A 25,931-nucleotide genomic window follows, 5' to 3' on the forward strand; every position below is an offset into this window, starting at 1 on the left:
GGATTTATTTCAGTTTATCCACATTCACTTATTTAATTGCTATTGTGACAAATACCATGGATTTTCATATGATTGGCCAACGGTCTGGATGTATCTATGAAATAAGTGAAGAAATTAAGATTGATCCTTGATACTTATCTTCTATAAAGGTATGAAGAATAATGCACATGTTCTTAGAAAATGCCCTGGGATCAAGACTTTTCTCATCATTGATCTGCTCTTTGATGAATAGAGGAGAAATTTAGCAAGAGAAATAACAGCATGATGACCTCAGCAATATACACTTTAATCCTTCCAATTTTTTTTGTCCAATTGTCCTCTGAACAAATTGAACATTGCATTTTATTTTTAGGATTCTAAATGTGTCATTCATTTACCTGCTAACTTTTTCTGCAGTGTGATGCCTCACAAAGATAAATTCAGATTGATTATGACATTGTTTCAGAATATAGAAGGGTTGTAACATTTTACTATTCTCAATGCAGATATCCAGGCAAGATGCAAAGTGGTACGTCCAAGTCTATACTGATGGTTGTTATTGAAATATTTCTGTATTGTAGCAAGAATGAGGATAGCTTATAGAAGTGAGGTCTACCTATAAGTTGTTTGGCAACTCAGATAATTTACCATGATCCTATGATGCCACCACACAACAAACTGTGAGATAGGGATATGTAGTATATTTTGATTTCATTTTAGAGGGCAGGAAATGAAGTGTGAGATTTTGAACCAGTTACTGAAGAGTCACTGAATCCTGTCTTCTAGGTTAATGTATTTTTATTTGTCTACTCCTTCCAGCCTCTCTAAATTATTTCCTCAGTAGGTTAATTCTGAAGGTAATATCCCAGGAGACTACAGTCCAGTCCCTTGTCTTTCTGAAGAATCAAAGTAAATGAACAGAATTTTACCCATGAGGTTTTTGACTTTTTAATAAAAGTAAAATTTATATTTGAATTACAGAAACTAGAAGTATTTTGGCAGGTGGTAGCCTGTATCTAATGGGTCCTGGATTCTTATTACAAGTTCCCCCTTCTCCTGTGTTTAAATTTTAATAAGTTTGGGCCACATTGCACTTTCTTTGAAAATTTTTTTTAAAAATGTACTTTCTCTCATTCAGAGACTCTTGCCGTGGAGCTGGTTTGGTTCCAAAGGAATGCTGTCTATTGTGACAAATGAAACTAGTATCAGGCAAATTTTCCATAGGTTTTAAATCCTGTTTCATATTTCTTTTGTAATCTCCAGATAAAAATAGTCAGTTTGAAAATCTAGAAGGCTGGAAAGATGAATTTACAGAATGGGCATTATTTCCCAAATTGGCTTTTGGAGATTGTCTTTTTACACTAGAAGTAGCAAGGGCCAGATTACAGTGGTGTCTAAAGCCAACCTGTTCTAACAGGCTTCATCTTTCTTTGTATAAATTTAGAAAGAATGGATCCTCACGCAAGCATTTCAAATCCAGAGACAAATTTGAAAAAAATTGCTACAACATGTTGACTGATTTCTTGCCAAGTCAGCCACTGAGAACTTTTACTTGACCGATTCTTACAAAGAGAAAATTAAAGGGGTAGGGGTGAAGCACATAACTTTGTTATTAAAAAATTAAACTTTGCAAAACCCTTGATTCCCTCTCCTGCTTAACATTTTTCTCTGCTGTTTTTAACCCCCTTCTCTTCTTTGCTCTCATCTTCTCCCTCTCTTGCCTCCCCCCCCCTTTTTTTTGCTGTCTCTAATCATTCTCTGTAATAGACTCTGTTTTCTAATGTATTCATTTTTACTTTTAGTATTGATTCAGTAATATGTTCTGGAGAAATAGCTTTCGATAGATTGTATTCAGATACACAGATTCAAACTGGCAGAGAAGGTTAAGAACATTTTAAAAATATGCTTGTCAGCAATGGAAAGAAAGCTGTCTGTAGCCAGCAGGTGAGCTGGAGAGTACTACAGGGTGTGGTAGAGATAGTAATAAATTAACTGGCAAGCCAAAAACTATAAAAAAAAATCAGCTATTTCATAGCATAGAAGCATGACAGCTATGAAAAAAGGAGTGCCCCAGGGAATTCTTTTAGAGTTTGATTTTTTTAAATATGTTTGACATGAAAAATGTTTTAGTACAAATAAAGCAACTGGTATTAAACTTACAGGGAGGGGGGTTGTGGTTTAGAGTTAGTATGAATAATGCATGATATTTAAAGAAAGAACAGCTCTAAAATGTTCTGGGAGACAGCCCATGTTGATGGTTGGAATGGTGATTTTTTTTCTCCCTATTTTTGAAGCATCATTAATTCAGTATCGTTTTGTGATTTTTTTTAACCTGATAAGATATCAACCGAAGAAATACTATTTGACTTAGATTAGGATATTCTTTCTTCACATAATTTAGTTTAAATATCAAGAAGATCAGCAAAATTGTTTAAGCATAAAGCAACAGTCATTTACTATAAAAAATAATTTGGCCTAGTTATCCTTTTTAAAAAAGCTCATGTAGCACTGCAAACTAAAATCAACCTCACGGAAGGGGAAAAACAAGATCAGATATTTTGAACATTACTCCATAGGAGACCAGCACAATATAGTGTGAGTGAATGCATTGTAGCAGTGCTCCATATGCAATCAGAAGCCAATTGTTACTGGACTGTGTACAAGCACACACTGTGCTCAATGGTCTGATGAGGTATTATGGATGTGATGCAAAGAGATTGTGTAGATTAGAAGCTAACAATTTGTTAAAAGTGAAAGCAACTTAACATTTACATTGGGCCAGCTGAGTAGCACTTCATGTGGCAAGCAGGATGAGCTCCAAGAAATGGGGGGGGGGGGATGAGGGGTTGCCAGGAAGGCTCCAGGTATTAGTGTCCGTGCAGAAAAAAAGAGATTGTATTGCTTTCCAATTGACTACCTTTATTGCTGTGATTCTTCCTACACTCTCTCTTCATTATTACATCCAGCTTTCAGTGTGGAAAAGTTCATGCAAAACAGCATGATTATTATAAATGTCAAAAATGTGTGGAGGATCAGCCTATTAAAATATAGCCTAGAGATAGTACATAACACTGACTTTAAATAAGTAGCTGCAGCCCAAGTGATACTCCATTAAATCACTGATATTGTGTAATTTATCCACGAGTATTAATTTTGAATTCAGTCACCACAATCACAATACATTCCTCATTACTTTTTCTTGGTTCTTCACATCGCTGCACGTAGTCTGTGCTCTTAGGTCACAGAAAGGACTTCCTTCCCTGATTTAGGAGTGCTATGAAGTCAGACATTGAGATGTAGCATTGATCTCTGCTGAACCTTGCTCAATCTCTACTAGACTTTTAATGTGGATATCCTATGTAAAATGTGTGGTTATTTAATCAAATCATTATCAAAGAATCTGTGATAAGCGCCTACTGTACATGAACCTGCACTAGGTCCACCAGAAGTTAATCCCAAAAAATATGGTTTCTACTCTTGTGGAGATACCAGGCATTTTATAGAATGCTGGCAGATAAGATTAGTTTCCTTCTCACTCCTATCTAATTGAAGAGGTTGCATTTTTAAAATTTTTTTCTGTTCTTTTTTTTTAATAAAATAAAGTTTAGGGTTATGGACAGTCAATAGCCCATAATCTTTTTTGGACTCTAATACTCTGCTTTGCCTACCAAGCCAAAACTTTTGTTGTTCCAACATAAAAACCTTAATACTTTCTCAGTGAACTGAGTGTCAGCCTGGCTTTAAGATATTTTTTTTACTCTTAAAAAAATGATGTATTACAAGATTTGTAATGGAGTGAACATGCTTGAATTGCACATTTAATTTTTTTAACATCACATTCATGTTTTGCCAGTTTGCCTACCAGCTATCTGTTAACAAAAAGTTCCAAGGCAGCACTGCAAGTCTATGCCCAACTAAGCCTTTTGTTTCTGCAGATGTTTGGGCTTAGAGCAATGTTGTAAAGCTCAGGCAATCCAAGGACCATGTTTGTACTTGTCTGCTGCTATTCCCTGTGCATTGTCTAAACCTGTATGCATTGTTCTTTCCGACAGGTGATAACTACCCTGTACAGTTCATTTCATCAACAATGGCAGCTGCTGCTACTTCTGGACTCAGCCCTTTACAGCTCCAGGTAAGTGCCAGAAGAAAAAAATGTGGGATACAAGCCAGTTCTTTAGTGGAAAACTGCTAACCAGCTGTATGCTAAATAATGGCCTGAATGTTAAATAATTTTTAAGTGTAGCCTGAAAGGATTAACACCTTGTTTACTTACCATGCTGAAAATAGAAGAGAAAACTGCCAATTTTAGTATTTTTAAAGGAAAAATGATATTATGACTTAGTACTCTATATTTTCTATCAGGTGAGTTAATGGTTTTACAATTTTTTATTGCTGGCTGCTGCTATTGGATATGTTAGCTTTTTCCATATCAGTTTTCCATCCACGTCTCCATTTGTTTCCAGATGATCTTTTACACATGAACATCAAAACAGAAAACAATGTTGGACATTTTCCTTCTTGCAGTTTATAGATTAGGTGTTGTTATCACCAAATTACCTTCACTGTTCAGTAAAATGTAAACATATTGCTCTGGAATATGTGTACTCTCATTCTCATCTTTAGCTTCATGCCATGTCAAAAGTCTGGGCATGGCATCCAACCGCATTCTGGATTAGGGTTCTTTAGTTATAATGCAAGACTGGGGGAGAAAGTTTTGGAAGCACTTTCAAATGGATGAACAATCATTTGTACCTTATCTTCTTCACAGTAAAGTGAGGGGTTTACAATAGGAACAGGCGATCTTTATACCCATCTAGCACTGCTATTTTAATGGGAAAATGACTTTGAATATGAATATATATTTTAACAAAAACAAAAAAACACAAAAAGATATTATCATTAAAATAATGGTTAAACCTTAATGAAGAACTTGAATTTCAATACAGTGGAAAGTTTAAAGATAGTCTTTTATTCTTATAACTTACTGTGATTATTTTTGAGTTTTCTTACAAAGGAATAGCATCTGGCTAGGCATTGTTTTTTTGTCTTTGCTATTCCATATATGGCTTGAGTATAAGAAATGTGCAAATATTTTCCTATGAAAAAACATCATTGTGAGCATTTTCAATTGGGTCTGCAAATAAATAATTTTTCCAATACTCTGAGTTTTTGTCATAAGCTTCTTCCGGAAAGCCTGGACGACATTACCCATTATGGACGACCTAGCAGAGCTAGACATTTTGCCTAACAAGAGCAGCAGGCCTACCTTTCTTCCAAAACTTCACGTTTCCCACTGCTAACACTGAAACTTACTGCAGTTGGAAAAATCTAAAAGGAAACCTCCCTCATATTAAAGCTAATCTGTTTCTCCTTTTCCCATAGCTAGGCTAGAATATCTTCTCGAGTCAGAAGGAAAAGTATGGAACCAGTACCATTGCTTGATCCCATAGCCAAGTTTCTGTGAAGGACAGTGTCTGCTTCCTAAACCTTCTACTTTCTATTCTTTGGTGTGATCAGTACCCTGGATTTAGAATTATGTGTTCTGTTTCATGAGTTCTGACAGTATGTTTTGTCTTTTTTTTTTTTTTCTGAATATGCTACTAAACAGAAGGGTCATGTCTCCCACCCACAAATTAACCCAAGGCTAAAGGGCCTAAGTGACCGTTTTGGCAGGAGTTTGGACACCTTTGAACATGGTGGTGGCCACTCTTACAACCACAAACAGATTGAGGTATGAATGCTTCCATTGGTGCTTCATTGGGTGGGGGACTGGATTGTTCAGTCATATTCTAGGCTTTTTTTTTTTTTTCAAGTGGCAAACACTCGACCTAAACACTAAAATGTGACCTTTCCCTTTTTCTCATTCCTAAGGAGGCTCATTTTTGCTCCTTTTCTTTTACAGATGGCAAGCCCCAAACCAATGCCCCTAATAACTTAGGTTGTTTATTGCTATACATTTAGGCAAATTCTGTACATGTATGCTCGAAACCATCCCCTGTTCCCTTACTCTTTTGCTTCTTTTATGTAGTACTATATAATGTTTATAAACACTTGAACACTTAAAACAATCTCATTTGACTATATAACAACCCTGCAAAGTTGATAAAATATAATTCTGCCGATATACACTAAACAGTGGAGGTTCAGAGAGACCAAGGCTGTGCAATATTCCTGGAATCAGAGCTAGCACCCAGGATTTTTTACTAACTCAGGGTTCTGAATTTTGTTTTCTCTGGCTGAGGTAGGGCTAAGTGCCTGGACCTGACTGGTTGCTTTTTTGCTCCATGAACTTCTATAGTATCCCTTTCATGTTTAACTTCCAGTCAAGCTTTTTGTTGTTTTTGTGGGATATTCTTACCACATGGGAGGAGATGGCTTTTATGGTTCTTTTGAAAACCCACCCCTTTTCTTCTATAGGGGTCTAGTCCTCATGTCTCTAATTTCATGCTTGATTTCTCTTTCATATCACTGGAATCCCTCTCCAGTATTATCAGCTACTGATGGGCTGTCAGCTATCTGTTGAATCACCAAAAAACATGGAGGCAGGCTACCTCAGACTGAAACGCACATTAGCTTTCTGGGTTAGACCTAATACTACATTTTGTATTCTAACCTAGGATGGGAAACTCAGTCCCCCAAAAAGAAAATAATTATATCAAACAAAGTTATATATTCAGATCCTATTGGCTCTGGCATCAAACACTATATAATCAACTAACTATCCCTTTGCTATTATCTTCCCTGCTGCTTTTGAATCTGTATTTTTGAAAAACAATAGAGAAAGCTCACTCCTAAGAAGAAAGAAAAGGACAAGATCATAAACCATCTTGGAAGTAGCCTAAGGAAGAGTTCCAGAGCTTGTTGCCTGCCTTCCTCTTTCCCTGTCACTTTGATATAACTTATATGGGGGGTTCCCACCCAGACATGACCAGGCATATACTGCAGAGTATCTGCTATCTTCTAGACAGCAAGAAGGCATTTCTTTTGCAAAGCTTTCTTTTGACTAAAGAGAAGGTACCATATTTCTGGACATTCTGAAGATTTACCATGCCTAGGATTGCTAAAATCTAGAGATAACTGCATATGAGGGCCAAGACTTTCTGTGTGATGACAGTTAGCAAGCTTACGTGCCCAGGACAGATCGTTCGTTAAATGTTTAAGTGCTTGGACGAATGTGAAAGCAGGTGGTCTTGGCCCAAATTCAAGACTTCCTCTCTATGACTTTTATTTTCTCTTGAGGTGTTGAGATCTATCCCATCAACCCTTCTCCATCAGCAGTTTTCTACCCCATCACTTCTTTTACTAATTTTTCACTTAGGTTGACTTCTCACCATCCCCGGACCCCTGATGCTGCCAAATCTGGCTTCTGTTGGGTTTCTGGAAACTATGATGTCACATACGCGAGTGCCAGGTCTGTGTAGTCCTGTAGCAACGTTGATCTAGAAGCACAACATATGCCACACGTCTGTCACTTTCATTAGGATTAATAGAGAACCAGTTAGTGCAGGACTCCTCAGGCTTTGCAGCTTAATTTTGGGCCCATTTGAAAGTTTCCTGGGTTTCTGTTTATTCTTGTTCTCTTTTCCTGCTTTCATTTTTTGCATTTTTTTCCCTGAATGTCAGGAAACCTTTGCTGTTTGCCTATATGGTAGACTGGTTGGAAAAAAATTGACCTTGTTTGAAAGGCAGGTGTCCCAAACTTTCCTGGTATGAGTATTCCATGTTTATGGGGACAGATCCATGAAAAACACAGTAGACATACATGTCTGAGCTACTACAGACACTAACATTTTAAATCATAGGCAAAAGTAGGGAGAAAATTTAATATCTTGCTTTATTGATTTTAAAGTCTGCTTTCTTTTCTAATGCTTCCCTCCTTTGACAAGCTAAAATGTCACAGCTCTGTTAACAATCATGTGCAATAGACAGACTATTGGTACTGAGGAAGCATTACAATTATGTTAACTGGTTTTATTTCTAAACAGAGATTCTTAGGAAGAAAAGCCCATAACACATACATGCCACCATCACCCAAAGCACCACCTTCATATATATCTGGCTGCATTGCTCAGAGCTAGTCCTCTTTACCTGATGTTATAGTTCATATGTTCTTCAAAGATTGTCACTCCTAATATCAATGAGACTGGATTAATCTTAACAGCATTTATAGTTCTACACTGAAAGCCTGAAATCTTGTTATCAAGTAGAAAAAAAAGGTATTTAAAGTGCAGAGACTCTTCTTATATTAGCATATTCCAGTTCTCTCTTTCTTTAAAATAAGGAAGATACAGGAAAGACTTTTTTTTTTTTTTTGTACTCTGTGCTGATCTAAGGCATGGTTTTCTCTGTCTCAGGGGCACAATATTAGGAGAGAGAAGGCCAAAGAATGCTATTTTTAGTTGAACAGTTCAGCAGATGGAGGCATGAATACTCATATATCTGAAGGTTGAGGGGCTTGAACCATTAATTTTGATAATGTATTTAACCCTGGGAACAATCAGAAACTGTAACTCTAAGGTTACAGTGCTTTTGACCTTTAGAGAACAGAGGGCACCTGCTACAGTAAACAATATATTATATTGCTACTTATTCCAATTCTCTACCCTTATAAATTTCAGGACCAGTTGCCATTTGCTTTCCTCAGCTCTGTTAGCATTGGTCCTTCAAGTACATCAAAAAGAATGTTAAGGAAGGGGGACCCCGTATAATGAGGCAGTCATGTAAATATGGCCTTTAAATAGCTAAGATGTTAAATTGTTTCTGAAAAAATATTGTCTCAGAAACTAAGCTCTGAGTAACTTCTTTCTTTTTTAAATGAAAAAGTAGTTTCAACGTATCAATTCATTTTATGTGGCTACTTTCAATAGGATAGATCCTTAAAAGTAATTTGTTCTGTTTTTTGTTTGGTTTTGTTTTGTTTTTAGCTGGGAGAAATGTTGCTTCATAGAAGTGGCTTATATTAAATACAATCTGGTACCATATCATGCAAAGTGATACACCTGTCTCATGCTTTCTTATTAAATGATGCATGCTTCTCTTTAGCAAATACAGCAGTTAAATATCACACAGCTTAAGAATTTCTAATTAAAATATCTCCACATGTCAGCATATTGGTAATGTATTATTTTAATCCATTTATTTTGTTTATGAAACAGTGACATATGTTTAGATTGTGAAATATATGAGCCTTAAAAATCACTTTATTGAAGAAAATTAATTCCTACAATACTGTCTCAGTAATGTGTTCACTCACCCAGTCAGTTACTGGCAGCACTGCCAGTCTTAATGTTGGGTAGACACACTTACCAGTTTTATCTGCATAACAGTCTTGGAAGGAAGCAATAGCAGTTCTTTTTTCTTAGTGCCAAATGATAGAGTTTCTCTTTCCTTACTTTTTTTTCTTTCTCATTAATTCAAACCTGCCCCCCCCCCGCAAAAAAACCCCACTTTTTGTGGCTTTTTGTTTGTTTGTTTAATACAATGAAGGATGGGACTGAGTGTATGTACAGGAGATTTCTGAAAGACCAATCAAAATTAAAAACAAGCTAGTTACCTTTTCAAAGTTAGACATAGTAATTTGTTTGTCAGCAGGGAGATGTTTGGGTCAGCCCTGAGATAAAGTGACTGTCAGCAGTTATTCCTACAAGACAAGTAATTTCACTCAATGTATTACTGACAGATTGCTCACTTCTCTGAATCACCAGAGAAAACAAACTTAATATTGTTACAGGCAGAGTTTCTGTCTTCATTAGCCTCAGAGAATGATTTTTATCGAGCATTCAAAGCCTACCGAGCTTTAGTTGAAACATATTTTAACAGACAAGTTCTTATAACGATAGTATGGGTAGTAGCCTAAAATGAAAGGAATTAAATATGAAAATTTTAAAAATATCAATATAAGTAGATTTTCACTTTTATTCAATGGCTGCTATGTGTACTTCAGGGAAGATTTGAGGAAAGGGGTATAATTAGAGCCTTAAAATGCTAGGAAAACCTATCAATCATAAGTTACTCTTAAATGAAACTATTAAAGTGTTGCCAGTTTGCAAGGATGGAGGAGAACAATTGAAGTTTTTGCAGAAGTAAATGCAAACACATATTTTATTTAAATGATATTGTCAATTTTTATGTTACAAATGGAAAGTGAAGAAGTACCCATCAACGTTGAGAATGCTCTAATTCTATTACAGTTCCAGCCTGAATTTTTATGATACTGTGTTTAGATGCTCTTCTCTGGCTCATACCCTGTTTTCTTGTTTGCAGTCATAAACACACCTCAGTGCTGTAGAGGAATGAGAGGGTGAGGTGGCTTTGCTAGGTAGGCTTGAGAAGTCATCATTTCTAATAGAGAGTTGAATAAAGAGTTGATTAGAGTGACCTACTACTAGCTACCCAATGGAGAAAAAGGAATGCACTGATTCAAAGCTTATTTCAAGGATGCCGACCATGGGGCTGTGCTTTGAGGGGAAGTGCTTTCTTTTCTCTTAATCAGCTTTCCCTCACCCCTTTAAGAGTGTGGTGGTCTTGGGAACACTGTTACAACTGGGATTAGGTGACTTGTGTGCTAATGGAAAGAATTCTACTTTGGAATCAGAATCTTGGATTAGAGTTTCTGCTGTTACTTGCCATGTTGTCCTATTACTCTTTTTATTGTAAAAGAGGGGTAATGATCATTTTCAGAGTTGTTGTGAATAGTAAGTGGGATAAGGAAGTATGTATTAGATTTCATATATATATATATATATATATATATATATATATATATAATTCATCAAATTAGGAAAAAACTTTCCAACATCCCAATAAGCAGTGAATTCTACTCTACCTTTGCTGCCTGAAGTGCTTCTGAAGGAGAGCTCTAATCTACCAGAATGTAAGTCACTGTATTCAGGGATTTTATCTCCTTTGTTTACTGTTGAATCCCTAATATTGCCTGGCACAGTACTTGGTAAAATGAATGAATTAATGAATTTCATCTTTGCTGGCTATCTGTGACCCAAATTGCTTTGAAACATTTTTCTTGGATATATTTGGTCAGGTGCCCTGTATTTAAGGGGGCATTACTTCATATAAAGAACTTTTTATTTCTAGGTATGCTTCTTAAGAAAAACAGCTGGTACCAAGTGAATCCTGGTGGAGATTAAAGAAATAGAGGCAGGTCAAAGAAGGATGCAAAATATGAAGACATTTCCTAGTGTTTGGAAATCAGACTTGTATTCAGTGAAACATAATAAGATACCCACAGATGAAAACATTGGGTAAACTGGATTTTCTATCAGAAATGTGATCTTTAGTAGGTCTTAAGGTAATACCTGGAAGTTGAGAGAGGATGACTCTTGTCACATATAAGCTCTGTTAATCACCGTATTTCAGTTATATGATTGATAGGATGTTCAGGTGTACTCCCAGAAATGGTTTACTAGGAGCCCAGGACCTTGGAATTACAAAATTGATGCACTCCTTTGTCTTTCCTAATGAAAATTTCTACCAACATTCATTTACTCCAGCCTCACTAATAATCTACTCAACAGGGAGCTCCCAGTGTGTGAATACTTGTATTTAAACATACTGCCTGTAAGATGCAGTGGTTTCTAAAATAGTGACAGGTATTTTTATTCCTGTTTTTACCAAACTGGAGTTTCAAGGTATTGTTTGGTTGGTTTCACATATTATATATCTGTATGTATATATGTAGTAAGGGGACTACCTTGGAAATCAGAGATGATGTGATTAAAGATACATTAGAAGGTTTGAAAGCAAGACATTCTAGTGTTTTAAAAAAAGTGTTTCACTTCATTTTCCAATCATAGAATAAGTCAGGATATGCAATATTTAGGAAATTTAAATCAGAAAAAGATATGAAATATTTCAACATGTCAGGTAACAGAATAGACTGAGCAGACAAAAGTGTTTTTAAAAAATCACCATATTGAAGTATGATTGACATACAAAAAGCTGCACATATATATGATACGCAATTAGATGAGTTTGGAGATAGTTATACATCCATGAAACCATAGCACAAACTATGCTGTAAACATATTCATCATCCATCATCATCATCATCATCATCATTATCATCATTATTATTATTATTTTGTGTGATAAGAACATTTACATAAGATCTACCATCTTAGTAAGTTTTTAAGTATACAGTACAGAATTATGAATCAAATGTTCTATGCTATATACAATAGATCTCTAACTGAAACTTTGTGCCCTTTGACGAATACCTCCCATTTCCCTTCCCCCAATTCCTGGTAACCCATTCTATTCTCTGCCTTTATGAGTTGACTGTTTTAGATTCCTCATGTAAGTCATCTTACACAGTGTTTGTCATTCCATGTCTGGTATATTTAACTTAGTATAATGTCCCACAAGTTCATCCATGTTGTTGCAAATGGCAGGATTTTCTGAATAATATTCCACTTTAACCCATTCATTTTCTTGATCCATTCATTCATCAGTGGGCATTTAGGTTGCTTCCATATCTTGGCTATTGTGAATAATGCTTCAATGAACGTGGGGGTGATGATATCTCTTTGTGAGATCTGGATTTCAGTTCTTTTGTATATAAACCCAAAAGTTTCAAGTCTTACATTTGAGTCTTTACTCTACTTTAAGTTAATTCTTAAATATGGCTTAAGATAAAGGTCCAATTTAATTATTTTGCATGTGGATACTCAATTTTCCCAGTGCCGTTTATTGAAAAGACTATCCTTTCCCCATTAGGTATTCTCATTACATTTCTCAATCATGTTTTGACTGCAAATGTTTATTTCTAGTTTCTCCATTCTGTTACATTGCTTTATATATCTGTTTTATGTCAGTATCATACTATCTAATTACTGTAACTTTGTAATATATTTTGAAATTAGGAAGTGTGATACCTTCAGCTTTGTTCTCGTTCAAGATTGCTGTAGCTATTCAAGGTCTTTTGTGGTTGCACATGAATTTTAGAATTTTTTTTCTATTTCTGTAAAAAAAAACACCATTAGGATTTTGATAGGCATTGCATTGCATCTGTAGAACACTTTGGGTGGTATAGACATTTTAGCAATATTAATTCTTCCAATCCAAAAATATTTTAATGATATTTTAATTAAAAGGGATTGAGAAGCTTAGTTGGATGGATTCCCCTCATAGACATGACCCAGTAGAAGAATAAAACTGATTAATAGAGCTAGCACATAGTTAATACCACTCTGCTGATTTTACTTTCTCCTTTATTTGTAGAAAAATTCATATGTTACAAGTATACATGTTTGTACAAAATCCAACTGTAAATTCAGGGGAAATTTGTAACAATTCAAGCTTTCTGCAGTGATTTGACACCATCATGCTTTATTTGTACTGTTCTAGATTATTAGGATTAGGATAAAAACTGGATTCTCTTACATATCTTTTAAGCCTAAATAACACAAATAGTGGATTCTTTTCTAAATATAAGTAAACAAGCCCAAAACATCTATTCTGTACTCTGTACTGCTTGCTGTGTGGATCAAAAAAAAAAATCATCACTGTCTGTTCCATCTTTCATTCCTCCCTTATAATTGTTGACATCAGTAGGGTCATCTTGAGTCTGATTGAGAAGAATTAATTTGGCCTTTCTTTTTTTTAGTTTTATAAATACAAATTCCTTTATATTTATAATCATTTAATGTGGGGTTAGCTACATATTTGCATTTCCTTTTCACATACTAAAAAATGGAGGCAAAGTAGAGCCAAATAAATTTCCCAAGACTTCCATCCTTTTGGTTTAAGGACTTAACTCAGAATTCTTAATTTCCAGGAAACAGCATTGATTTCGTTCCTTATTATGTACACAGCTGTAATACCTGTAACCAACCTTCAATGTCATAATATATAAATTAATCTAGACTATGAGCCTTAGTACCTTATCAGTGATTTCTCTAATGCAATTGGCCTTGAGCCGCATGAACTAAAACAAAAATAAATAAAAAATATATTATATAAATAATAATTTTTATATATAAAATATATATAAATATATACAAATTATATAAAAATTATATATAAATATATATAATATTATTTATATATATATATAAAAATGTATTGCTTAAAATATATACATGTGTTGACCCTCTCAAACCCTACAAAGTACAAACATACAGTACTCATTCAAAGTCAGTTTGAAATAGATTTGTTTTTAATCTAGAAAATCCATTTTGGGGACATTTATCACACTTTCACTCTAATTCACTTATCCATTTAAATTAAAGTAAGAATGAATATTACAGCTTTTCTTTTTAAATTCTTCCTCCTTGAAGTGACACTGTTACTTTGAATATGACTGTTTCAATGATATAACACTTATTGTATCTTAGAGTTGTATCAAAATCTGTTTTTGGAGAGGGAGCTTATAAATGATCATGCTCAAGAAATTTGGAAAGGTATGAAAATTCAAACATCAAAAATTCAATCATTCAATTATTCAACAAATATTTATCCAGCGCCAAGTATTATTCCAGACCAATGATCCTTAATAGGAGGCAATATTGCCCCTTAGGGTCCAATTGACAGTGTCTGGAGACCTTATTGATTGTTATGACTCGAGGGTGGGGGTGAAAATACTACTGGCATCTAGTGGGTAAAGCATCTGGGGACGCTGCTGAATATCCTACAATGGACAGGACCCCTCCACACCCCGACCAATAAAAATTATCCAGCCCAAAATATAGTCATACTTTGATTGAGAAAACCTGTTTTAGATATTGGGGAAATAGCAATGAATAAAAAAAAGTCCTTGCCCTCATGGCATTTACATTCTAGTCAGAGGTGGGGAACGGGGAAAGAAACATATGATAAAGAGTTGGAATTGCAAATCTTACTCAGCTTAACAGAAATATCCCACCTATCTATCTACATCTGAACCTAAACTGGATGGGCAGATTTTTAAAAGATGAGGCTTATTTGATTGTGCATCCTCAGCTCCACTTTGATCTTCAAAACTAAGAATTTTATTTTATTTTATTTTTTACTTTTTAAAAAGGTTTTACTCATTTATTCATGAGAGACAGAGAGAAAGGTGGAAACATAGGCAGAGGGAGAGGCAGGCTCCCTGCAGGGAGCCTGATACAGGACTCGATCCCAGGACCCCAGGATCATGACTTAAACCAAAGGCACTCAACCATTGAGCCACCCAGGTGCCCTCAAAACTAAGAATTTTATTCTAAAGTCATTTCAGACTAGAATACTTGCAATTCTTGTCATCTTTTAAATTCTATTAAGCACACCATATACTCTGACTTTCAGTAAAGGAATATTATTTCTGACTATAATAGTATATGAGTCTATCTTTTAGAGTAAAGTAAATATGAAATTTGATGAGGACTTGGGAACTAACTGTACATAGTTTTTATAGGATACTATTTATGGAGATCCCATAGGATGAGTGGAATCATTCTTGGCAGAAAATCTGTATTTGATGTGTGAATTGAATATTACAAAGGAAATCTGAATTTCTTTCTAAAAACAAAACCAGATATAAGAATAGTATGGATATTATTTATATGTATACCGATATACACATACCAACACATATGTAGTACATATTGTATAGTTTTTTACAGTTTAGTGAACAATTTATATTTCAGCTTTATAATAAATGTGCTTTAATATTATCCCCATGTTTTAGAAGAAGAAAGTGTGGCTCAGATGGATTAAGTAACTTGAACCAGATTACTCATCTATTAAACACAATAGGCTATCACAGATGGCTTAAGTGCATTTTAAAATTTACTTCTTGACTGGGATTCTTTGCTTTAAACTCTGCTGACTGATACATTGGAAGCACAGCCACCTGGAAGCTTTCATACACAACTTACTCCCCTCTTATAATATTCAAGTGAATTAAAAGTAATTTAATTAAATTACAAAAGGGGGAAATTTCAAAGTCAACATGACATTCTCAGGATCCCAGAGAGTTCATGGATTTTCCAAATTTCCAGCTAGCTGTCCAGAAGAAACTTCAAGCCTAATAGAATTTAACAAGGATAAGAAGAACTATCATGAAATCGTCTTCTCTCATTCTGTAGCTTTCTTTTGAGGAATATGCTAAGAATGTTTTTGCCGAGTGCCGGAGCTCTATTCTTGTGAGGGTTTCTGGGGCTGTCTTGTAATTTCAAAGTTTTGATGAGTGTCCAGGAGTAGCTGGGGAGTGTGTCCTTGCCCATCCCTAGCCTGCGCTGCCCTCTGAGCGTGTTCAGCAGGTTGCATGCCAGCAGAGGAAGCAGATGTTTGACCATACTGGAATGGAGCGCCTGCTGCATCAGGAGCTGAGGATTCCTCTTGACATCTGGACGTGGCTGGGTCGGGATGCCTGCCTCGGGCCAGGAGGCTGCGGGGGCTGTGGGGCAGAGAGCACAGTCTTTGCCGCTCTTTAAGCGATTAGTGCAGTGAAGCAGCAATAATGTTGAATTATCGCTTGGCTGCGTTCTTCTCAGCAATCTTGGGACAATAGGAGAGTCAGGAAGGAGCCTTTACAGTAAAGTCATGTTCAGAGAGACAAGACTAATTATAGAGTATTAAAGAGCTTTATTTTAAGTGATTTCGTTTACAAATAGCTCTGGACAGTGTATGGAACTTTTTAAAACTGTAAACCCAATAGCTTAAAAAGACTTCTAATTGAAAGTGGCTAGGATAGAGCCATTATTCCAGCAATTTCCCAGTTTTAGAGTTTGGTCGAGTTGAAGATAAGGCATCTGCTAAAAAGAGAAAATACACTAGTGCCTATAGCTATTGGGGGCAAATTCTCTAACTTGAGACGAAGGCAGACTTTTAGGTAAGAGATTGACTGAATTATGCACTGGCTTTTACAGTTTTACTTTATCACGCTGAATACCGGTCTGCATTTGCTACCCAGAGCTGAAACCATCTGTTACACCAATTTCCTTCATGATATGTGTTATGGAAGCACAATGGATATAGAAATGGGTAGTTTAAAATATATTTTGTGATGAACAGTTAATGCATTATATAGTTTTTCCTCTTAGAATCTTTCATTAGTGAGACCTCTGTATTCCAGGCAGCCTTCTTATAAACAGATTATGGCCAGTTGTGTTCACAGTAGTATACTGGAGAAGAACGCAGTGTTGCTCTCACTTAACCTCTCGTATTCTAAGGGGGTTATATTTAATTAACACTGGTGAGAGGCTGACCTGAGAGGCTGTGGAAAGTGATTGAGCTGCATTTTCCAAGCTCTGCTCGAGTCAGCTGGGAGAGAAATTAAAAAAAAAAAATTAGAAAGTACTATTTTCGGAAATTCCCTCTAACTAAGCTGTATTTCAACGGGCCATTTAATGCTCAAATGGACAAAGGTATTACTTCAGTCATTGAATTGTATCAAACTCCTTCTCAGAGGCCCAGTTTAAAAACTCTGAAGGAAAAGTGGTTTAGCATCGCATTCTCAATGGAGTATCACTTGCTCTGCTTAAAAAGAAAAAAGCAAATACATTAAAAAGAAGAAGAAGAAGGCAGGAAAAACACTCGCTGTCGGTAAACGCAGTGGAGCGTGTGCCCCATGTGGTCCTTACTACACTGGAATTGCCCTCCAGGGCTTAGGAGTTCCTTAGCCCCCCTACAAAAAGATGCCGCTCTCTGCGGTGTGGCTGTTTACCTGCTCTGAACATTTTCTTCACGTCCAAGCAAGTGTGCTCAGGGCCCAGGGGGCCGTCTCCGGATAATGCACGGTTAAGTCATTGGCTTAGAGCTAACACAACCAGGAGAGAGTGAGAAGCTTTGTTGAGAAAATAGAGGCCTGGTTGTGACTGATTTGGGTGGAAGTCCTTCATTTTCCCACCCATTTACCAGTCATTTTAGTAACCAGCCATTTCTTAATCATTTTAATAAAGAGACATTTTTTAGTTGCAGAGTGAAATAGTCATACATAGTTCATCTATATCCAACCATCCCGTTCCTGATTTTAGATCCACCTGTGCCACACCTCCTGATTATAAAACGCTGGCACCAAACACAGATAGACTTCACTCTGAAACAGGAAGATGACTGTATATCGTTAGGTGACAATTTGCCACCATGTGTTGGAGTGACATGCTTCCTCTTCACTCAGCAACAAGCTTGCTCTCTGGCATGTTTTCTGTCTATATAACAGTGAATGGCTTGAAAGTTTCAAGAAAGCAGTGCTTCTTGGTTCCTCAAGGCCTGTCAGTTAACAGAGCCATGTGACCAAAAACAAACAAACAAAAAGCTATGTAACCTTGAGCTAACTTCCCTGCACCTCAGTTTCCTCATCTGTGAAATGGAGATAGTGACACTTTCCATATTGTAAGGGTTAAACAAAGTAACACAATCCCGTAGTCTATCACAATGTCTGCTGCATGGCAAATACTCAATAAACATCATTTCTCTCCACACCCTTATACTGGTACCTCTCTTATTCATTCATTAGTTAAAAAAATTTTTTTTTATTTTTTTTTATTTATTTATGATAGTCACACAGAGAGAGAGAGAGAGGCAGAGACACAGGCAGAGGGAGAAGCAGGCTCCATGCACCGGGAGCCCGACGTGGGATTCGATCCCGGGTCTCCAGGATCGCGCCCTGGGCCAAAGGCAGGCGCCAAACCGCTGCGCCACCCAGGGATCCCTAAAAAAAATTTTTTTAAACATATACTACATGCACAAGCTGAGCAGGTTATTGACCTCTTATGGTAATAGCCTAGGGAGGAACTCAAATAAATGAACAATACTTCAAAGTGATTAAGAACAGATAACATGTGGCAAATATCTTGGCATATATGTATATAAATATATCCACTTTCTGGTTGACCAAGCTGGTCGTGTGTCAGCTTTTTGAAATCTTTTTGTTCTAATATCTATGCTGGATGACTGTTCCTGAATTCAAAAAGCATAAGGCCCAGTGCAGCGCTCTTTAGAAAGAAGTGATGGCCAGGCAACAAATACGGTACTTTAAATTGAACTTTACACTAATCAAGAAAAAAAAATGCCACCATATTGAAAGAAAGTCCTTCACAAATAAGCAATGAGATTGTAAACTGCATAGATTCCCAGAGCTGAAAAGATCCTCAGAGGCCTTGAGGGTCAAATCTTAACTCTACCATTGGTTCCATGAGCATGGGCAAATTAATCTTCATATGCCCAGATGCCATTAATTGGGATTAGGAATAATACTTACCCCAAAGGGCAGTTGTGTAGAATAAATATGAGAAAATCCTTATGAAAAGTGCTTTATACACTCTCAAGTATTAGGTAAAGCTTTTGATTTTACAGTTGAAGAGACTGAGGCCCAGAAAGATGGATTAACGTGACCAAAGCCACACAGCTTGTAAATGGCCTGGATCGGGGTATGCAGAATTGTGAGGCAATGCTGGGAAGAGTTAAATTTGATTGCTTCTTTTAAATAAATTTATAAAAAATGACTTGAACCAAGTCAAAACATGGCCAACAGGACACTATAGCTCATGTCTCTACCAATCTTTGGTGCAGGTGGATGGAAATGAGTTTTTGTAGAAATATTTATTTTTTGCAATCGAATGTACCAACCTAATGAAGAGTACCCTTAAAAAAATATAAAGCACATTCAAGTATAAGACCCTGTACCAGTGCTGATAGTAGTGATAAGGCCAGAATATAAACTTATATTAACATGAAAAAAAGGTTTATTATTTAATTAATTCACTCCTACAATAATTCCCAAATGTTTATTAAGTATCTATTGCATGTGGTAAGCATGCTTTTCTACTCAAGAGACACTAATATCAGACCTTGATCTCTGCCCTCAGAGGGTCTACAATCTAGTAGACAGTGTGACAATTATTAAAATAGATGTGTATCCAGAATGAAAACACTACGGGAGGAAGAAGTGTTAAGCTCTGCCTGGGGCAATATTGGCAATCTTCATGGATGAGATTATGTTAGAATGGAATCTTGAAAGGAGAGTGGAAGTTCAGTAGGTTTATGGGGCAAGGATACAGAGTGGCAGAGATAACAGAGAAGAGAAAAAGCACTCCAGACAGAGCACAGCATGTCTGTAGGTGTGGAAGCAGTCGTCAGTCAGCATGGCACATTCAGAAAATGACAAACAGTCTGGCACAGGCCAAGGATACCAGAGCAATAGTTGGTGAGTTTGGAAAGGTAAGCAAGGGGTCAGATCACCAAGTGCCTTTTACACCACACTTGGGAATTTGCAGTGCATGTGGCAGACATGATTTTATTCACACTGTAAATGGTAAAGCGGTATAAGGTATAGCGAGCAACTTTATGATGTGATATTCCTCTATTAATTTGATCTCTAGTTTACATTTCCCATTACACTAGATTTAATAGTTAGGGAACTATGTTTGGTAAGATTCATAGTCCCTTTAGTACAATGGTACCCTGTGGCAAGTGAAACTGTACAAATAGTGTAATGATACATGCAGAATAAACAAAACTGTTTAAGATTGAAGCAAAGCCAAGGTCCAACCATTTCCCTGGGATTTGGGGAAATCTTGTAATCTGAAGTTTGTACTAAACCCAATCATATTTAGCAATTGCTTCTCAGTGAATGCGCCCTGATGCTATATTTCAACCAAATGATGAAGCAAAGAGTAAAAATCTATAAAGAAAAGCTATGGTGCTTCTAATTGTGCAATTATGCCCCTTTCTGGAATAATAAAATGTTCCTTGGCGGAGGTCAGGATCTCTGCCACTGACTTATTTAACAGATCCTCTTAACATCTGTCCTGCAGACTGTGCACTTTATTAGCAGACAAGAGACCCAACAGACTTTGCCTGCTGTGTCCCTTTTTCACATTCACACAGCTGTGGATTAACTCAGACTTTCCAGAAGAGGACCAACCAGAAGGGATAGTAACGTTATTGGCTGATTCTAAAAAGATGGGAAAAAAGAGCAGAAACAAATGTTGCCCTAGTACAATTCAGTGTTTTTAGGGTGACAATTACCAGTCTGTTTTAAAAAGGAATAAAAGCAGCGATTTCACTAAAAAAGGAAAGTCTATTCATATCTGTGTGGGAACCTAATCAGGCTCTTGTTTCCAATGACGATGCCTCCACAGTTGCACCAGGTCTGCGACAAGAATGCTCCTTTTGTATGCCGATAATGTGGAAACGATAAAATTCCCTCTAAGAGACATATGTGTTTACATCATGAGATGTGTTATTTGACAAAATGCTTTGTTCTCCTCATATTTTCCACGCAGAGTTTCATGCTGGGTTGTTTGGCTGGAAATCTTTGATTAACTAGAATTAGTTGCTGAAATAAAATAGACACTTTTGTTTTATGAGTCCTCTTGCTGAGCTGTAAATTATAGTAAAACATATAAGGAGTGACAGAAAGAAGTGCTGATTTGAACCTCTGACCCAGGACAGGCACAAAAACATAAGATTATTCCTTCAAAGAGCTGCACAGAGACATAAATATTTCATGGTCCACTCGGAATCGTGCCCTCTTAACAAACTAAAGCTGCGATTTCACATCATGTAATGAGAGTTTTCCAAAGGTGTTACGGGAAGCTTCCACGAGGTATTGAGGTTCTAAAATATCCCTCCCAAATTAGGACCTGGAATGCTTCGAGATTTTCTCTGTCCAACAATGGCCAAAAAAAGAAACAAGAACAGAACAAAGTTCCTGTTCCCTAAATGAATAGCCGAGGGTGGTTTCCCTGTACGAGAGAAGTGCCACATTTTATAAATCTTGAGGCTTCTCAAAGCCATCTTGGCCCTTAGTGAGACCATCTTAGTCTGTGAAGCAGTCTTTGGGTTCTAGTTTGAAGGAATGAGCTGGAAGGGAGACGTTAATAAAAGAACAGAAGCTCTGTTAGTCTAAACACTGCATGTGTTCTAGGGCTTGCTATTCATTCTGCTCAGGATTTCTTTACTTTTTTTTTTCTTTTTGGCAAAATAATTTTCTAGGATTCTTTATACGTTTTAGTTAGTGTTGGATCTCATTCCAGAGCTTTCAGGTAAGCAGTCAAAACTAACTGTGATGGGTGTGTTAACTCACATTATTGTGGTGATCATTTCACATTATATACATATATCACATCTTCACATTGTACACGTAAGCCTGACACAATATTATTTGCTAAGATCTCAATAAAACCAAGGAAAAAAATCCCTAATTGTTCCCAGTGATGATGTTTCATGAAGTAGTAATTTGCAAATGCTTCCCTGCTGCTGTTTATCATGTTGAATCTCTCTCCCTTTCTCCTTCCTATCCTTGCTCAGGAGCTCCTTAGAGGCAGCAGATCCTCTCTGTCTTTGGATCCCTAATACATTTTTGCTAAATTGAATAAAAATGCCAGATGTTTTTCTGAGTAAGATCTTTGGAGTGATATCTCTTAAAGAGGAATATACTGAGAGGAATAAGAGCCTACAAGAATTGAGTCTTTATAGTGTGCCCTTCTTCTAAGTATGTCATGTGCATTAGCTCATTTACTCTGTACAACAGTCTTCGGAGTAGGTACTGTTATGTTTCCCATTTTAAAGATGTGGAAATTTAAGACCCAGAGAGATGAAATAACCTTGCCTTAGGTTACATAGTTCTGACGAAGGAGTGTGGCCTTTTAATCACTGTACTGTCCTGCCTCTCACAGCAACGTATAACCCTTATTTTTCTACGTGTATTAAGTCCTTTATATTAAGCATTACCTGCTTCATCTGCTACAAGGATTTTTAAAGGTGAATTATTGATACAGTAATCAGTATCAAATCTAGTGACAATAAAGTGTGTTGTGTGCTTATTACACACTTTTTGAATGATTTTTACCGTGGCTGCTATGGATAAGGTATCATTCCTTTCTGCTAATTAGGGAGTAAGCCATGGGTATTACTGTAGGATACAGATGGCATATTTACATACTGCAAAATATGCTGAACTTCTCCAATTGGCAATATTAATAATTTGCAGTTCAAAAAATGACAGTTAGTGTAGGTGGCTCTGAAACAGGGTAAAACATTTATTTGGATTTTAAAAATATAGAAGAAAATAAAAAAGGAAAGTAAGAAGAGGACATTTTGTATTATTTCTTGTCCAGTTTACTTGATCACTTAAAAGTGAATTCAAAATACATCCTTATCTCCCTCAATATTTATTACAAGTGTACATTTCATGTTAATATCATTAACATGAAATTTCTGTTTAATAAATCTTTACATTTCATCATAGGTATGAATTTTGTTCATTAGCATGACTGTTGTGTTCAGTCTTCCATAGTCTCCTGAGAAATTAAAAACCAAGTTCGGTTTAAAAACACTAAAAACATTTACATATAAATAAACATGTTTATTTTTAACCAGCAACATTTGTTCTGTCCTTTCATTAAAGTGAAGAAAAATAGCATTTAGAAAATATTATACTTTTGTTTCATGCAATTTTGTTTTTCCAAGTATATATGTTTAATAATTGAAATAAAAACTTTTTTTTCATTGCGTACTCAATCATATTTGTCTTCATTCTGTTGTTTTGGAGGCTTCATTATGGATGGAAATCGAAGGGCAGAGAAGCTGAGCAGTTGTAGAATATTTTTCAAGCAACAGCATCTGGTTTCTTGGCAATCATCGTGGGCCAAGGCAAGGCAGTCCTGGCATACCTCCAGATTTTTCTGTGGGTATTACTGAGGGATTTCCAGATCTGCCATATTGTTGTAATGGTGTTTCCCGGAAACTCAGAATGGAATCCGATGTCTGATGGTGTTTGAGACCTACATGATCTGGCTCTCTTGCTCTCTTTTTGATATCTGACCCATCACCCTTTGCCCAGCTCCCTCTGCTCCAGCCACACGGGGCTCCCTGTGGTTCCTCACATATTCCAAGCACAAGCATCTCTTTGCTTAGGGACATTCACCTACCCTTTGCCTCTGCCTGGTGTGCTATCCCCTGGTAGTGGCCTGGCTCCCTCCCTCCCTTTTTACAGTTAGATCTCTACTCAAATGCCATTTATTTTTGCTTTCCTGACCTTGTCCATATTTAAACACCCCCGACCCCCATATGCATAGACCTTGTTACTTTATATTCAACGGTGCATATTAGCATCAGATTTACATATCTTCTCTTGCCCTCTCCCTGCCCCAAAGCCATTGCTCACTTCTGTTTTCCCAAGTAATGCCTGGTCATTAGTAACTACTCAGTAAATGATTTTTGAATGAATCTGAACCAAAATTCACCTTTTGGTTACAAAGAAATGATACTTTTCGATATTAGGAGCCTAGCATATACTCATTTATGAAAAAAGTACTTTATTGAACTCAACACATGTACTCAAATATATATACCCACTGAAACTTCCCTGTGACTTAAAGGCTATGGGAAGTAACGTTTAGATTTCAAATCCACCTTCGGGACCCTTTGACGAGTTTTTATTTCCTATTGGTGGAGTCAAGATGCACTAGTTTATGGTTTTCCCCAATGAACTAAGACCTTTGTGACTAGGGAGTTAAAGGAGTGTTACAAATGCAAGCTGTACCACTTGGAGTGCATTCAGAGAGCTGGGGCTCTTCAGCGGTGCCTGCCCAGCTCTTGGAAACAGAAGGAAAACAGATTCATTCCCATAATGTCGATTTCCAACTGCCCTCATTATCACCTCTTTGAATATCTTGCTTTAAGAACCAAAGTACTAATTGTTTCAATGACTGAACTTCATTTCTGTAAATAAGGCATTATGTATTTCCATACTTTATTTGGCACCCTGAAAGAAAGATACCAGGAAGAAGCACGGAGAGACAGAGTTTTCTTATTAAAATTACTGGGGGTCACTTTGTGTGTACTTAGTTATTTGCACTGTGCAACTATGTTCCATGAGGAAAAGCTCTTCTGAATGCATTCCAGTATAATTGCTGTAATCCAAGAAGGAATTCTGGTGTTTTGTGTTTTGTTTTGTTTTGTTTTGTCTTGTTTTGTTTTGTTTTGTTGGTGCAGCAGATGACTGACTGGGCGCTCAACCTGATGGATTCAGAATTTTTTTTTTTTTTTAAAGTTCTCTTCATGTGAGGGTGGGACCATTGACCTGAGCCCCTTGCCGATTTCTTTCTTTCTTTCTTTCTTTCTTTCTTTCTTTCTTTCTTTCTTTCTTTCTTTCTTTCTTTCTTTCTTCTTTCTTTCTTTCTTTCTTTTCTTTCTTCTTTCTTCCTTCTTTCTTTCTTTCTTTTTCTTCTTTCTTTCTTTCTTTCTTTCTTTCTTTCTTTCTTTCTTTCTCTTCTCTTCTCTTCTCTTCTCTTCTCTTCTTTCTTTTCTTTTTCTTTTTCTTTTTCTTTTTCTTTTTCTTTTTCTTTTATAGCTTCTCTTCTCCTCAACATCCAGCATATTCTCCCCATGCCTCCCCACCCTGTTAGCACAATGGGTTATGTCAGAGAAGCTAGTCAGTGCTTGGGAAAATAGGCAAGAGGATCTCTAGCCAGCAAAACTCTTTTTTCGATTCATTTTTCTTTACTTGACATTCTTGAGCCGGCTGCAGGGGATAATGAAATGAATTAAACAGGTCCTGGCTTTCCAATGGCTTACGGTCAATGCTTGTCCTATTTTTCCTTTGGTTGTTGTAGAAAGGCAAATAGCTGAAGTCTCAAAGAGAGTAAAATAGGTCTGCTCTCACCTGAGACAAATTTTTGGCCCCTTATGTATTTGCATAAACTTTAATTTTAAAAATCTGAAAACACCTTCACATGATTATAATTACCTTAAGCTAATTACTGTAGTTGCATTTTCAAATTTGTACATTTTAAAACAAATATTAAAATAGAATTCTACAGCATAAATTATTCTCGGGTGCCCAATAATTACTTTTCAAGTACATATAGGATCCATTTCTCTTTTAGTTCTAGGGGAATTGTGGGAAAACAATGGTTTTATGTAGTCCAGATCTAGAGCTCTGATAAAATATGCATATTCTATTTGCACTGAGTTACCTAAGAGAATAGAGGACAAGGAGACAAGTCTGTGTGAACACCAGAGGGGGC

General features: G+C 36.4%; 1 protein-coding gene across 1 annotated transcript in view; it reads left to right on the forward strand.

The window, feature by feature from the left end:
• Positions 1-25,931, forward strand: part of SOX6 (SRY-box transcription factor 6) — a 411,290-nt gene that overhangs the window by 289,611 nt on the left and 95,748 nt on the right. The window contains exons 8-9 of the mRNA XM_055317952.1: positions 4,032-4,111; positions 5,588-5,710. Of these exons, the coding sequence (XP_055173927.1) occupies positions 4,032-4,111; positions 5,588-5,710 (203 nt within the window). The remainder of the gene's footprint in view (positions 1-4,031; positions 4,112-5,587; positions 5,711-25,931) is intronic.

This window comes from Nyctereutes procyonoides, unplaced genomic scaffold (assembly GCF_905146905.1).
Source record: "Nyctereutes procyonoides isolate TBG_1078 unplaced genomic scaffold, NYPRO_anot_genome, whole genome shotgun sequence".
NCBI classification, from domain to species: domain Eukaryota; kingdom Metazoa; phylum Chordata; class Mammalia; order Carnivora; family Canidae; genus Nyctereutes; species Nyctereutes procyonoides.